Source organism: Lemur catta, chromosome 14 (genome assembly GCF_020740605.2).
Source record: "Lemur catta isolate mLemCat1 chromosome 14, mLemCat1.pri, whole genome shotgun sequence".
Classification (NCBI taxonomy): Eukaryota; Metazoa; Chordata; class Mammalia; order Primates; family Lemuridae; genus Lemur; species Lemur catta.
This window is the reverse complement of record NC_059141.1, coordinates 15,236,833-15,253,657: the sequence shown is the minus strand read 5'-3', so window position 1 is coordinate 15,253,657 and position 16,825 is coordinate 15,236,833. Positions and strand designations below refer to the sequence as shown.

General features: G+C 37.4%; 1 protein-coding gene across 7 annotated transcripts in view; it reads right to left on the bottom strand.

Moving 5' to 3' along the window:
• The window catches only part of GPAM (glycerol-3-phosphate acyltransferase, mitochondrial), a 59,296-nt gene that overhangs the window by 9,855 nt on the left and 32,616 nt on the right, over positions 1 to 16,825 (bottom strand). For all 7 annotated transcript variants that reach the window (XM_045568140.1, XM_045568143.1, XM_045568142.1 and 4 more), the window contains 12 exons: positions 15,670 to 15,743; positions 13,180 to 13,293; positions 12,105 to 12,251; positions 11,388 to 11,484; positions 10,671 to 10,807; positions 7,864 to 7,963; positions 7,345 to 7,557; positions 5,424 to 5,537; positions 4,181 to 4,266; positions 3,333 to 3,448; positions 1,305 to 1,375; positions 233 to 497 (listed from right to left, as the gene is read on the bottom strand). In XM_045568140.1, the coding sequence (XP_045424096.1) occupies positions 233 to 497; positions 1,305 to 1,375; positions 3,333 to 3,448; positions 4,181 to 4,266; positions 5,424 to 5,537; positions 7,345 to 7,557; positions 7,864 to 7,963; positions 10,671 to 10,807; positions 11,388 to 11,484; positions 12,105 to 12,251; positions 13,180 to 13,293; positions 15,670 to 15,743 (1,534 nt within the window). The remainder of the gene's footprint in view (positions 1 to 232; positions 498 to 1,304; positions 1,376 to 3,332; positions 3,449 to 4,180; positions 4,267 to 5,423; positions 5,538 to 7,344; positions 7,558 to 7,863; positions 7,964 to 10,670; positions 10,808 to 11,387; positions 11,485 to 12,104; positions 12,252 to 13,179; positions 13,294 to 15,669; positions 15,744 to 16,825) is intronic.

Sequence of the window (16,825 nt, the reverse complement as noted above, 5' to 3'; positions counted from 1 at the left end):
CATCTCTCCTTAGTAACAAGCGTAATACAATGCAGACGGTAATTCAGTAACTACTCATTGTAGTTATAAATAGTGATATAACAGCAGATTACATTTTCCTTTGAAAACTATAAACATAGCCATGCATTCCCTCAAACGGGGGACTATCACCCAAATTAGGTACCACTAATGTGTTCTAGGCCCTTTTTACTTTCCATGAAAATCTTGGAAAATATTTCAGGCTCTGACATACCTATGATGGCCTCCATGATGAAGACGTGGAGGACCCCATTGCTGTAGAAGTTGAGTTCAAAGACTGACGGGACAGTTGTGCTGGGAGTAATAAAAAACTCATCGTTCCTGCTGGTGTGGGTGATCGTGACGCAATTTCCCAGCAGCTGTATGGCATGCATGACTACATCTTCTGAATTCCCCGAGAACCCCAGGTCAAAATCACGAGCCAGGACTTCCTCCTTCATCACAAAGAAGTCTTCCACCAATGTGGAGAGATCAATTCCCTAAAAAAAGAGACAGAAATGGTCTCATGATAGACGAAAACCTTTCCAAAAGGCCGCGAGAGGCCACTAGTCCAAGATTTTCTCCTTGCTTTGGCTTTGCTGCAGCTCACTGTTGGCACAGACAGAAACGGAGCCAGGACAGCAATGCAGGGCAAGTCAGACAGCAGCTTAAAAAGCTGGTCCCCGGGAATGTCAAGGTATTCCACAGGCCAGAGAACACTCAAACCACGACACGTGATACGAGCGTGTAAGATCACAAAGGCAAAGCAAAGCCACCTGAAAGTAAGAAGTGCTTCTTTTTCAGCAAGAATTTCCTGCATTTTAAATATTTCCCTGACAAATATTAATACTTGCTTGGTGCCTATATATTGGCACGTCTGGTTTGAGAACACAGCTGTGAACAAGACAGACATGGTCTCTCCCATCCTAGAGCTTAGATAGGTATATTGTGAGAGGGTAGAGGGTGTGTTCTCAGATACAAATCAATTCCCTCAGAAAGTGTTCACTGCCTGCATACATACTGCAAGTCAATGAAGTATACCTTATTTATATTAACAATATTAATCAAAGAATGTCTTATTGCTACATATATATATTAAGCAGTCTGAGCAGTCTGGTGGGTTTTCATGCAAATTTTTCCCCCATGAGGCTGATAAGCTCCTTTGGACAGGGTCCTCAGCCAATTTTACTGCTTACCTCACAGTACTAGCCAGGAGTAGGCCAAATCTATCCCTGAACAAGTATTTAAGCAGCTGACAAGACATTCCCCTGCTTCCTATTTCACTGCAGGTGACACTGCAGACATACCTGCCTGTGTCTGTAGAGGAGCAGGCAGGCCACAATGTGTGTTGACATAATGGCACAGGACTTGCTAGCAGCTGGAAGGCAAACACAAAACCTTAGTTGCACTTTTCTTCAACACAGCTGAAACTTTTTAAAAGTACCTAAATGTTAAACAAGAATATTTAAAACCACAAAAGTCCTCTATCACATTCCCATAAGTGTGATTTACCAAAAATAACATTACATGATGTTCTCTACACTGGTACAATGGAACTTCATTAGAAATCACTATTAATCATATAACAGGCTAAGACAGGTCCATCTTCAATCCAAGCCAATGGAACTGAGTTAATGAATGAACAAAAAACACCTTTATTAAAACACCAAGACTCAAAATACAAGCCTGTTTTAGTTCCACAGGATATGTCATTTTCATATTCCTGGACTTGTTCCTGGCTGCAGTCTTCTCTAACTACAACTCTACTTCACTCTTCTTAAAGGTTTACCATGTTAAAATGAAGGCAGAGTTGGGGCGGGCGGGGGCGGAAATGGGTTTGAAGCCAGAAAAATCTGGGTTCAAATCCTAACTTCTTTACTAAATTCATGACTTGGGGAAATTACTTAAATCCCTGAGCCTCAGTGTCCTCATTGGTAAAATAAAAATACTACCTAGCTCACTAGGCTTTGTGAGCCTAACATGATTGGGCAGACACAAGGCCCATGGTAATGGACACTCAATATACTTGCATTTCCTCTTCCAATCTGGCCAGAGCGGGGAGAAAGGGCACAGAAATACATTAGAGAATGACTGTCATGCATAACCTAACACTTTGAATTTGCAGAAAATTATATAAATCGAATCTAAGAATATTCGTGGAATGATCTGAAATAAAGATAACATTTCTGAGTTTTCTGAGATGATAATGAACTCATGAATACTTCATAATTCACAACTGAAGTTGTCTCCAGTGTTTACAAAAAAAGTACTCAGTACTATATAGCCATTTAAAAGGATATTTATAGAGAGTTTTTAAAAACATGAATAAATGTTTCGGTTATAAGGGGAGAACAGCACAAAACTGTAAAAAAATAATTTTAGAGCCTACACAGTAACACCACTGGTTATTTGGGTCATGGGTTTTTGCTATCTGTGTTATCTTTATTTTCCAACTTTTCGATAATAAGAATGTATTATATTTTGTATCCAGAGTTGAAGCAAGGGAGAGACACAATCAAATATGCTTAAGAAAGAATCCTCTGGCCTAAAGTCAAGTAGGAATGGGAGTGGCCAGAGTGGAAGGAGCAAGATGAGGGGAGAAATCCTCCCCACAGCACAGGCAGAAAGTGCTGAGAAGCTGACCAGGATCCTGGCCCAGAGAACAGTGACAAGGAAATCCCAACAGGGCTAAGCACCAAGGGACCATGGTGCTGCCTCAGGATTTTAAAGCAGCCTCTGCAAAAGTACACAACTCTGCAACCTGTAACTTAAGGAAGGCCAGTTCTGCAGTCAACTCACACTCTGCTCTGGGTTCGCTCCGACTTGACTTATTTGTGTACAACTATCCCACTGAGAAGAGCATAAGCTCTTTGAGTACAGAACCATTAATTATTCAATTTTTATTCTCCACAGCCAAAACAAAGCTTTGTACATAATGGCCACTCAATATTGGCTGAATTAAAAAAACTCATGGGGTCCAAGGAGAAAGGGACATGCAACTATAAACCTAGACGTCATATCACAAATTAGTTTAAAAAAAAACACATTCATAAGCAAAAGAGGCAACAAATCATTTTAACAATACTATTTTTTAAAAAGCACAAGAACTACCACATGAACACTTACTAATTACCAGACACTATAGGTGAGCTGTTTTACTGATATTATCTCAAGTCCCCACAGTATTCCTTCCTTTCTAATAACTTACCCACAACCACCTGTGAATTAGAACCAGAAGTGGAAACTAACCTCAGTAGATTCTAAAACCTGTATGGTTTGCCCCGCACCATGCTGAATCTAAATTGTAGAATTAAAGAGTTTGGCATTTTACTTACTGAATAGAATATGCTCAGCCAGATTTGCAATCAGTCTTCTTCGCAGGGATTCATCTGTTGCATTTCTGGACTCATTAATGGACGTGTCTCTACCTTCGTCAGCAGCATCACTAGGTCTGAAAAGTTTTTTGAAAATCAACCTACAACCCTACTCTTTTACAAGGCAAACTATATGGGACTAATCTATAAATGAATTAGATACTTGAAATTACTATCTATTTGAAATTTAAACCACAAATAGAGTATTTCTCTGGGGTTTTTTTCCTAACGTACTTTATATTTAATACACTCCCTTGGCCAAAACATGTTATTTAGTTATGACTAAATAATCTGTTGGTACATCACTTCCAAAACCCACTGGCAAAAAGAATGCATAAAGCAAGATGCCTCATATTAAAACATTTCTGAAAATTCAACACTTCCACATACTAAAGGAAGGGCTTCATATTCAATTTCTCTAAGTTACAGTTCAATTTGAATTCTACAAAATAAAAAATAGAAAAACTTTTTTATACATTTCACTTACGTACAATATGCATAACCTAATCTACTACCAAAACAAGATTCAGCTCAAACATTCAAAAACCACAAATCAGATAAGAACTCCTACATGATTCACAAAATCAAAAAGATTTTATATGCAAATAATCAAAAACCACCAAACTAATATGAAAACATGCCATTTCAATATCCTTTATTAGACCAAGAGAAAAGTTACTGGAGTGAGGAAATGAAAACTGGAAGCTGGACATTCTTAATAAAGTCAACCTACTTTTCTATGCAATATAAGAAATAACAGATATTTGATAGTTTAGTTAGTTAGTATAAAAAATTTCCACAAATCTTACCTTGAAGGAAGTATAGCTGGTAACAATGCTTGCTCCAGAGAAAGTGGAGCGGACACAGGTTTCTGACTTTGGCTTTCTAAATATTCCTGGGGGTGGGAGAAAGAAACAACAGGATCATTTACTCTCACTTTCACATCAACATATAAAATATAATTTGATCTTCCAAAGGTTAAGAGGGAGGTGTTTATAAAATGGGCCCCCTATGGAGCATGGGAAATACTTCCTACATCCTAAACTATCTTCAGAAGTTCAGAATGTTCCTGGGGACAGGCAAAGGGAAAAACAGAGAAGTTCAGAATGGTTCATAGAATGTTATTAAGCATGAAATTTAAGAACTAAAGATGCAAAGAACAGAATCGATGCTTAAACAAAATCATTTAAAAATTAAGGGAAAAATTTTAACTCTTCTCACATCTTCATAAAATTATTTGACATTCCCAATACTAATAGTGATACCTGATACAATCATACTTTTTAAAGAAATCTGGCAACCCAAGGGTCACATAATGTTCAAAAGAACCTCAATCCAAAAGCAAATCATAGCAAGATAGAGAAGCTGTGCAGCAGTTTAAAAATAAAGTGAAAGAAAAGTGGTAAGAAATGATGAGGTTCCCAAAAGCTGAAAGCCAGAAAGCATCTAGCACAGCAGTTAGAATCTTTTAAAGTTAAGCCAAGAAGTGAAACATAAGAAGCAGCAGGACTTCTGGTCCTTATCCCTGGGTTCCCTACTTCCTCACCCAACCTTCTCTTTCTCCTTTACTAATTTGAAAATCTCAAGCATTTAAAACAGCAAAAAACTCGAGGACCTGCCAGTCCCAGACTTTCGATGAAGATGGTGCTATCCCTTGGCACGTGTGGGTGCTGGACTCCACTCGACAGGACACAGCATCATCCTGTCAATTTTACCCAGTTTTTAGGGGAGATGTTTTGAAAAATTTCCCCTAATGGCAATTTTAAAACAAAATATAAAATACCAATATATATTATAAAGCACCATGTAAGATTCCAATTAATTTTTAAAAAAATAGCAATAAATATTGAACCTGATATCTCCCCAAAATAGATACTCATTCTGCTTTGTCAATAGGAAAACTTGGTATGAAAAATTTAGGAAACACTACTCTTGTCATAGTCCTCATTTTATAAGAGAGGAAACTGTGGCCCCACACAGAGAGGTGCCACGAGAGCCAGCACTAGAGCCCAAATCTTCTGACTCCAGGTCAATGATTTATTTCACACTCACCTTTAAGGAAAACGGCTGTGCAAAATCCACTCTGACACACCCATAGTTTTTTCGTAACATTCTAATAACGCCTCTTGCTATACCCCAAAGGCTCTCATTCTTCTTAGGTTTGCCCTAAATTACAATAGTGAGAACAACATGGTAAGAAATAAAGCTAACACATACATAGACATTCTGTTACCCAAAGAATAATTTTTTTTAATGGAAACTCGAGGTTCATCTTGAAATAGACAACATTGAATGAAGAAGGAAAGTAAGTATTCATCAACTGAGACCTGTCAAAAAATGTTTAGTATTCAAAGATGTTAAAAGATATAATCACATCATTAGGAGAGGTAATTCAGTCAATGGAAAAAAAAACACAACACTGTTTCATTTAGTACAATATTCATATGATTCACAAAAACACAACTGCAAACTAGTGAAGGATAAAAGGGCATAACAGCCTGAAAAACAGTTGCGTGGTTCTCAGATAAAATTAAGACATCAAAGGAGCCACTCACTGAGGTCTGCTGATCACCAGAGTCTAAATACCGAACATTAGGCAACTGAATGCCAAATCCTGCCTCATGGTGGCCTTTGAGCTGATTATTCATTTGGTAAGCACTACTATTTATTATACACGAGGCACAATGACAAGCCTAATGGACACAAGGACTCAGATATGACCTTGGAGACACAGGATGAGTAGGATACACGTAGAGGACAGACTCACAGCACAAGGAGAAGAGTGCCATGCAGATAAGAATCCAACACTTAATTCTAAAGCCTTTAGATGTCAAGTGTCTTTGACCTTCTGACATGTTTGGAGGCGTAAACTTGAAACAAGTTTCTTGCCCAAGACTTCCACCCTAAATAAGAACAAAACTAAATTCCTCTGGAACTCTCAGACTGCTGATAGGAGCTACGGTAGGTTGGTAAAACCATTTTGATAAGTTGTCTGTCAGTATCAACTAAAGCTTAACATACATTTTCTTTATGACCCATCAGTTCCACTCCTAGGTACATACACAACAAAATGAATACATATGGTCATTAAGAGAAACATACAAGAATGATCATAGCCAAACTTTGTTTCAACAATAAATTGTGGTATATTCATACACTAGAATGCTACACAGCCTTGAGAATGAACCAACTATAACATAACTACACGTAATAACATGGATGAATCTCGCAAACCACTGCTTGAACAAAGGAAACCAGATGCAAAAAGACCACATACTATATTATTGCATTTACATAAAGTTCAAAAACAAGCAAGACTAATCTGTTCTGTAAAAAGTCAAGATAAGTGGCTATCCTTGAGGAGACAGTGGTAGGGGAGACTAAAGGGGGTTTCTAGGGTCCTGGTAATGTTATTCCCTGATCTGGGTGCTGGTTACTTATGTTCACTTTGTGATAATTTAAGATGCATGCTTATGATTTATGCACTCTTTTGTAGGTATTACACTTGTATAAAAAGTTTTCTGAAAAAATTACCACCACTTCTCAAATTAATTTGCAGTTGCTTGCCAACATGACCTTACCTGTTCTTCAGACCTAACTTAAAATCTGCACAGAAGCAGTAAACCCTGGAGAAAACCAATCACAGATAACCTCCCACAGTAGAAATGGCAACTCAGGAGCAAGTGTTCTCTCATTTCCCAATCCCAGGACCAAGGTCTGCACTGATAAATCTAACCATATCATTTCCATCAAGCACAGGAAAACAGCTATGTGAACTACCAATCAAGTTGACATAGAATACGAAAGCTACTCACTTTGCCTACCCAGCCATGTTTCATACAGTGCTCTAAAATTAGGAAGTATCAAAAAAATATTCTTCATTAACTCTAAATGCAAGTCTAAATTCTAAAGGTTAAATCAAAAAGCAAGATTTGAAAAGTGAAGACAACTTTTGTGAAGGCAGTTCCCTTACCAGTTGTTCGTCATTGTAGTGACCCTCGATAATCCGATCATAGGAGATTCCAATAGGTATTATCAAGATGTCGGGGATGGTATTGGTAGACAGGGTATCTACCACAACTGACAAAAGTCCCGCCCGAGCACAGGAGGTTCTTCCACTCCTAGAGCGTGTGCCTTCCAGAAAAATCTCCAAGAATTGCTGCTGGCGAAGTAGTTCGACTATATGCTGGGATATAAAGGAAAGTAACACATGAATTCAAGACTACCCAACTTAGAATGAGCTTAGAAAAACTAAATCTTACAAAACAAAAACTATAACTTCACTATTGACAAAATATTTTATTCACACCAATAACAGCAAAACAGCTCCTCCAAGGCAACATTTTGGTGATTAAAAAAAAATCATCAAATTCATACCCAAGCAATAACCACTCAGCAACTCTTTAGAAATGTCAGCTCAATCAAGTATCTTTTTCCTTCCACTTTGATAACTGACGTAATGGCTTTAAGGATAGTTAGAGATCACACATACCCCATTAAGCAAAGCTCTATAGAGAATATCTTTCCGTCCATCTGGTGTTTCATCTAGCCTCCGTCGTATGAAAAAGCCCCCAAGATTATGGATCAGGGTACTATAAATTCAAGAATGCATGAATTATTTACAAAGAAAAATGTAAAAAGAATATTCAAATTCCAAGTTACTTAAAAACATTTGCCAAGTGGATGTAAGCCGCATGTGCTGTTTGAGCCACTAACAATAAAAATGCAGACATTTTTTCATTTTCCATGGTATTGTCATATTTTAGTCATTTACATTATTCATCAGCCTTTGGAATATCACTGTATATGATGAAGCTCTATTACAGCTGTTCTAAGCCAAAGAAGTTTGTGTGATATATACTCTGTAAAAGTGATAGTATAGATTTTAAGAGGATTACGGAACACTTTTAAATTTTAAAACCCTGTACAGAGTCTCGAGACACTGACCCTTAGACATCCTGAAATTTGCCCATGGCGTGTTTACTACAAAATGAATGTGATGTTACAAAAGCTTCTTAGGGGAAATTTTCTTAAATAACTATTTCTTAGAGAGGGTCCCTGTGAGACAAAGATAATTTTATCCAACTAAACCCAAGCATAACCATTTTTCCAAAACATGAAACAAAAATTTGCAATACTTGCACATACAAAGGCATAAAACAATTCTTTCCCCAATCTCATGTCTCTTTCTATAACACTAATGAATTCTGATACGAAGTTGAAATTTTCTAGGTCAACCTTTCCAAACTCACAGCCTCTTCCTGTTCTTTTCCAATAGAATGATACTGACATTAATACATATTTTTGGTATCCTCTAGTCAGTACAAGGAGGCCACAGGAAGATGTTGCCAAAGCTTACTATCACTCTCTCAGAGTAAAACTCTGCAGAATAAATTCATGAGTGAGATGAGCCTTCTGCAAAAATAACACACCCTGAGAAGTGGTGTACGAATGTGTAGGCTGGGATGTAACAAAAGAAAGCTACAAATAAATAAGTGAGGTTATCTACAGTCTGCTGCATCTGAAGGAAAGATGAGCTATGCAATAACTGGCATAGAGCTCATGAAAAGGAAAGTTGGATTATTGGAAATTATCAGTGTGTATTAAGCGCTTCCAAGAAATCCTAGTTGAGGACCAGACATGGAAGGAATGAGTACATGAGTTATTTTGATTATAAGAAAGGCAAACTATTCAGGTTACAAGAGGCAAGCTTTCTCTAGAGCCCCAGTGGAATGAATGGTCCTCCTCGCTCTAAGTCTATCCTCACCAGAAACTTTCCCATGACTTTCTAATTCAGCTTCCAAGGTTCTTCTCGATTCCTAGAGAGTAAACATAGTCTAATCCCTAGGAAAGCATGTCTACCCTGTAGGGTCATATCACACTGTATTACAGCTAGCTCTCTGTCTACCTTCCCCATTAGATCATAAGCTACTTGAAGGCAAGGACTATGTATCTTGTTCACTCTTGTCTAAAGCATAGCTGGGTAAATATCACTGACTACATGAATGAATGGCTTTTCTGCAGTTGGCCACATGAGTCTAGTTAGCTATAGAACTCTGAGCCGAGAGAACAGGAAAGAGCTCCTTGGGTCGTGAGGCTAAAGAGCAGACTTCACAGGACACAAAGGTGATGAATGCCATCTTGCGAGACTCTACCTGCACAAGCTGCCAGCCCAATTCCCTTCCAGTCTCTTTCCAAATTCATCCTCCTCTTATCCACTCACAGAGCTGACCTCAGAGATGCTTTGTGCTTTGAAATTTGAAACTTCAATTTCCCAAAGCAACTCAACCGACTCCTCACCAATTCCTTGTTATTGATCAGATCCACCATCTACCCAGTTTTTTAGGTGGTGAACACCTGAGAGTCTTCCTCCCTCCTCCCCTCTCTGTTGAGCCTTATTAAGCTGGACTAGCACTGGGTCTTGTAAGTTCAACCTACTAAATAGTTTTCAAATCTATACCCTCCTCTCCAAGAGCACTACTACACTTTTAATTTAAGCCTTCATTAACTTTTGCCTGAACTATTGTAATAGAATCAGAATTGATCTAACTCTTTCTAACCTGGAATAACCTTTCAAAATACAAATCCAAACATGTCATTTCTCAAGTACAGGATAGATTATAAACTATCAGCTTAGAAATTGTTTTCATCTAACTCTCACTACCTATGCAGCTACCATCTCCAGTCTCTGACCCTTCCTAATGTATCCTATATTCTAACCTCACCTAATTGTCTACCACTTCCTGACCATACCATGCTGTTGAATCTCTTTGCCTTTGTACATACTGTTTCCTCTGAACGGAATGCACTGCATTCCCCTGAAAACCTCCAAAAGATACCTTTCACATTATATTGTACTTCTTACATGGGTCTGGCTCCACTAAATCATGAGGTCAAAGTAACAGGTATGGTTATTCGTATTTACCTTTATACCATACCACAACCACCATGCCCACCTCACTCCCTAACAAATACAACTCCCTACTGCTGAGCCTGGTAAGATAATTTGCTATCTTGCCTTTCTAATTGCCTTTTATCCATTTGATAAACATTGCTCATAAAGTATAGGTATTCACAGTTCACCAAGTATTCCATATAAAATACATACACAATAGCAATAGTCTCAATGCTTGTTTGTACTCTCCAAATTTTAAACAATAAACATGTATTACTTTTATGATAAAAGAAAAAAGCTAATGTCATTTTACAATGACATGTATCAAAAGATATAATAAAAAAACCAAAAATTGAAAACACAATCTTTTTAATACCTTAAATGTCAAAATAAGCTGATCTTACCTGAAGATTGGGATGTTGAGATTATTGCCTGAAGCAATGTATGGCGCTTTGATGTTATGGCAGAAGAGAATGAAAGTGAGCAGCAGATAGTCAATATGGGATCTATGAACTGGTAGAAATATAAGCGGCAAATTCGTCTAGTAAAGGGAAAAATGCCAAATTTAAAATCCGAATGTAAAGTTCAATCACACTTTGTAACTGCATGTTTGGTTAGAGTCACTCAAACACTGGCTAATCATTGACTTGATCTTTAAAAACATTTTCCAATAGTATGTATGAACTTCTTTCAATTTAACACTTAGAGAGCTAAAAACAAGAACAACTGTAACAACAGAAATGAGTTGGGGGAAAAGAATAATCCATAGTAATCAGGTTGACTATATATATATATATATCCCTTCCATGAGGCAGACCTACTCTCATAAAAAGAGCATAGGTTTTGGAGTGAAGCTTGGTTTGGTTTGAAATCTGGGGCAAGTTACTTCTCTGGGACCAGACAATTTATTTCTCTACCTGTACCTCTATTTCCTCATCTATCAAATAAAGATTATTCTACCAAATTTTCAGGGTTGCTGCAGGTAACTTACAAAGGAATCCTGTTTATTGCTGGCAGATCCTCCCTTACTCCACTTCTCCCCAAATACACAGTTACCCAAGTTATAAAATCACTCTACAAATGTGAGAAAAATGAAAGGACAGATTCAGAGAAATTCTTGCCTCAGTTGCCGCTTTAACCATCTCAAGTTGACCCTTGTGAATTTGAATGTTCCAAAAGAAGCTGTTGAACAGTTTTAGCAGCACCCACCCAGTCAGTCTGAAAGTAAAAAGAAAAAAAATTTTGATGTACATACATATATTTACATATACAAATATATATATAGTTGACTTTTGTCTACTTAAGTTTCTGAACAACCTAAGAGTACTTATAAACTACTTTGTGTGTGCATGCATGTACTCATGTATCTAAAGTGCAGAATTAGAAAACTTTATATATGTGCTACTTACAGAAGTATCCATTTATTATGGATTAAAATCACATTTCACGCTAATAACACTTTATACTTCAAAGGTGAATGACCAAGACGAATGAGTATTTAGTGAGCAGAATGACCCCTCTAATGCACACAAACCACTCCCTTTAGGACATGGATGCGTGAAACTCGATTCACAGCTGTCTAGGAGAGCAGATGTCAGCAGTAATACACTGGCTGCTATCAACTGGCAGAGAGGAAGACACTTTCAAGCCTACACAGTGCTACTTCACATGGAAGTTGAGTAAGAACATAAAGAAGAGTTGAATTCAACCTCGGAATATATTAAAACATCTTTTGGACAAAGAGCACTGTGCTAGGAGAGGAAAATCCAATGATTCAGTCCTATTTGTTCAAAATCGGATGACTCTTATTGAAAGCTTCATGCCTCGCCTTTTAATACCTGAGCACTGATGGTGAGACAGTGGCAACCATTTCTTGAAGGATCCTTTTGGCTTTCTTTTTCACTTTATTGATGGCTTTTGACTGCTGCTGGGGAGAACCATCAGGGTTTAATTCAGCAGCCACTTCTGCAATTGCCTCTTGTACTCTGGTTTGAAAAGGTAAAGACAGACAATGTGACTGGCTCTATGCTACGGTCTGTATTCAGCATTTTCCAAACCACAGCTGTGAATCACAAAACAAAATGCGCATTCTCTTTAATATGTGATAAAATGAGAGAATAAGCTCAAGTTGGAAGTGCTCTTTCTGGCTGTCTATTAAATATTAAGGACATTATATTCCTAAATCAATGAATCTCTGAGGAATCTGGACAGCAGACTCAAGAATTTAATTCAAATTCACTGGGTGACAACTATGTGAATTTCTATGTTTCAGTTATGCTGTGAGGGACACAAAGTTGAACTGTAGCAGAAGAAAGAAAAATAAGGTTATCCCCTTAGGCATATAATTCAGAAGTATCAAAAAGCCCACTGCCAAAGTAATGTGTGATTTTTTTTTTGAAGACCTAATTTATTATTAATTTTATTGTGACCCCATTAGTAGAATTATATATAAAATTCTCTGGGAGGGATCAAAGAGAGACATAAATATTTACAAATTTTTTTCAACTCAAACCAGTAATTTTCAAAAGGCACAGTTCAAGATTAAAACATCACAGCATAGAGCAAAAAGCAGTGAGGTAAAAGGAAAATTTTAATCCAGTTTCATAAATCTTCCACTCAATTTATGGGAGAAAGGATGAGGTTAAACCTCCTTAAACCACTCATGTTTTAGAAACTCATTCAATATTAATCCATAAAACAAGACTGCTATTCCCACAGGGCACAGTTCACCAAAACCATCTGTTCCCCTGCCTTTCCTTGGTTTCCTTTGGAGCTTTAATGTGTGGAAATGCAAACACTGACTGAGACAGGGTCCCAGGCAAACTACAAGTTACTAAAGAGAATTACTTCCCCTTCCACTCCCGCCACCCACCCCTGCCTCTGCCCACCTTCACCCCAGTGCCCAGCCCTCACCTACTGCTGTTCAGCACGTTTTCAGCCACATTGGTGGCAAACATGCCCTTATGGACATCTCGCTCTTGAACAAAAAGAACATACGAAAGGCGTCTTGCAAGCCACCCCCGGTGCCTGCAACGTGAAAACGAGTTAGCAGAGAAGTACCCCAGGCACACCTAAAACAGGTTGCTTAAATTAAACACTGGTTTTCTGCCCATAAAAACAAAGCTTAATGTCATCTATTCCTGAGATTTAGGGTTCTATAGCATATCATCCTTAGTAGTTCAGGGTGCTGTGCAGCCAATTTTATTCATAATTTCTTACATGTACTCTCAGCTAAAAGTAAAACTTGGAATTTGTATATTAATGCTTAAATAGTGCTAACTGTGCTGAAGAATAACCCTACTATAAAAACAAAAGAAACAAAACACCTGACTTTATTAATATCATTAAAAAGGCAAATATGTTGAATGCTATATATATATGTGTATATATATATATTAGATACAGATAAGCTATATAGCTTAGAGTTATAGCTATGGGCTATAAAAAGATAAATTTGGAAGTCTTTCCTTACCATGAAGGACTAATTATTTTATTATTATAGTTTTTTTCCTAGATAATCACTCTCCAATTGAACTGACAAGGCTGATCATCTGAGAGAAGTCAAGCATAATTGGTCTATGATCTAAATATTTGCACTTTGGGCTCACAAAGCCAGAAGTTCTTTTTTTTTTTCTTCACATTTTTAATATGCCTAAGGGATAAGATGTACTCCTGTCAGTGAGAGTGACTACGTGGTGTCTACATGAGGGGATGGAGAGATGGAGTTCAGAATAAGAAATAAGAATGCTACAAGCCTTCATTACGTAATGATTTGAAACCATTTGTAATGCTTACATAATGCTGCATTGTCATTTCTTCCATAATGATATAGACAGTAGCAGATTTCATTTTTTTCTTCCCCCCTCCCCCGTAGCAGATTTCAAATATAAATCTCCTAACTCTGAAAAGATCCAAAAAGCCCTCAACTGACAAAAACTAATTTGAGAGAGAGCTGTTTATGAATCACCTATTCCTTCATCTCTCCTTCCTGCCATTTTCTTTTTCTTGCTCCTTTCTTTTATCTCAATCTTCTAAAAATGTGCCGAATATGTTGTGTTAATTCTAAACTCTTCCTTCAGCAAACATTTTCAGAAGTATTACTGGAATGTACAAAGTCCAAGTTCTCTGTGAAATCCCTTTGCAATCGACTGAAAGCATTGTTTTTATGAGTGTGTGTATGTGTGAGCATGAGTGAGTAGAAATATTTAGGCTTTGCTTCATATATCACGTAGGAGGGCTAGACAGCTAAAGAGGAAGCTTATTTCATGGAATAGTGTCACATGGCCTAGTCAATACAGCAAATGCTCTTTCTCTTAACTGCCTCTAACTGACAGGAACAAACAAACCTCGTGGCTTTGTACATAAAATGTCTACTTACGCAAAGAAGAGACTCTAGGAGACCCCTTTTCTTAGCATCTTAATCACATCAACCAAGAAAAGGAAAAAAAAAAAAAATCAATGGACCAGTCTCATCTCTCTCCTTTAAAATGAAAAGAGAGAGAGAACAGTAGCCTGGGATTGAGAAAAATATGTTTCATGTCTTTGACTTTAGTTCTTTATTAAAAAAATTTACCACATATGTATTATCATTCTCATATGTGATCTCATCATCAAATTATGAGAAGTAACATCAGAAAAGTTTCAACTTTAAGTATCTGACTTCTTAGATCAATTTTTCATAGAATTTCAAGTATTTCTCATCAGCTGAGCCTACCCGTTTACCCACTCCAGGCATCTACTCTCCGAATTACAAGGACTGGCAGCATTTTTGGCTACTGCTTCTCCTGCCTCACAGACATTCCCACAGCCTTACAACCCTCCTTTCTTGTCCCCTAGCCTGGATTCAGATAAAACAAAGGCCCTTTTCTCTCACTCTGGTACCTACTAGTCCATCCTCATATGCCTGGAATTTGGAAGTAAGAATTCTAAGAAAAGCCTTGGCTGAATAATAAATCAAAGAACATTTGCTCAATAGAGAAAAATATCTTCTAATACCCTTAGGTATTAGATTTTAGGCAGATTTTAATCACGTATACTTTTTTCAAGTATAAAATAGTCATAATAGATCCTAAGACATTCAAACCTGCATGTCCCTTCAGACAAATATTTTCCACGTTTTGACACACTTCATACGCAAAATCAGTATATGAATAAGTCAAAGAGCACTACAAGTGATATCTACACTCCCATGAAAATATTTATAATTACAGCTGTGGTAACAGTAATAATAGGTCTCTCTGGTGGCTGTACTGCTTCCAATTTTTAGATAAAGCCTCTTATGTCAGAAGCTCATATTCTATTAACTATCAAAAACATAAAGAAATTCATCTTAAAGTGTGTTAATTGATTATTATGGAGTCTTCCTTTTTAGATTTATTAGAAGCAGAAGAAATTTCTTTTTACCTTGTGTGAGTTTCATTGATATAAATAACATTCCGCAAACCCAGAGACGGAATACTGGGGTTGAAAAATTTATCCTATATAAAACAAAGCAAATGTAGACATAAATACACAACTGGATTGATGGTGAAGATCTCACATTATTAGTTCTCAACGACTTTTAAAATTCAAGCATAAAGTTAGGCGTTGCTTCAAAAATCTAAGTGATGAAGAAAAAATACACTTTGTTGAAAAGTACTTGTCAGCCTTCAAAGAAAGTTACAAACTCAGAATTCATCCTTAAAACCTTAAAATCAAAGGAAATATATGAAGGAAATTGAGGAGGAAAGAGATTTAAAAAAAAAAAAAAAATCAGAGGAAATAGTGCTTCTCCCCTTCCTGCACCACTCCTCATCTCCACAGTGAAGGAGCTAAAGCTATGGACTGTCAGAGATTTCCGTATTCCCAAAATACAAAAAGACTATGCTAAGTACCATGTAATTATTGTTAATTACTAAATCTTCCAATAATTCTGACACATAAGAATTATTATCCTCATTCTATAGGTGAGAAAATTGAGGCTGACAGGGGTTTAGGAGTCCATCTCAGATCTTGCTCCAACGAGTATGGTCTTTCTATTCCCCTAAAATAACTGTCCACTTAATGAGAAAAGGTACAGGTCCCCCTCTTTATAGGTGATCTTGAAGGATAATGCAGAGAACAGAGAAAATCTATAGCTTTATCCATGTGGGCAAAAGGTAACTGTTCCACAAATACATGCTGGAAAAAATATAATGTATCCTCAACAAAAGATGTAAAAATCCTTTTCTTTTTTCTGGAGACAGAGTCTCACTCCGTTGCCCTGAGTAGAGTGCCGTGGTGTCAGCCTAGCTCACAGCAACCTCAAACTCCTGGGGTCAAGCAATCCTCCTGTCTCAGCCTGCTGAGTAGCTGGGACTACAGGCGCTCACCACCGCACCTGGCTAATTTTTTGTTTCTATTTTTAGTTGCTTGGCTAATTTTTCTGTTTTGGGTACATTCAGGGTCTCGCTCTTGCACTCCTGAGCTCAAGCAATCCTCCCAACTTGTCCCCCCAGAGTGCTAAGATTACAGGTATGAGCCACCGTGCCCAGCCTGACATAAAAATACTTCAGTGAAATATCCTTAAAGAAAAGGAAAA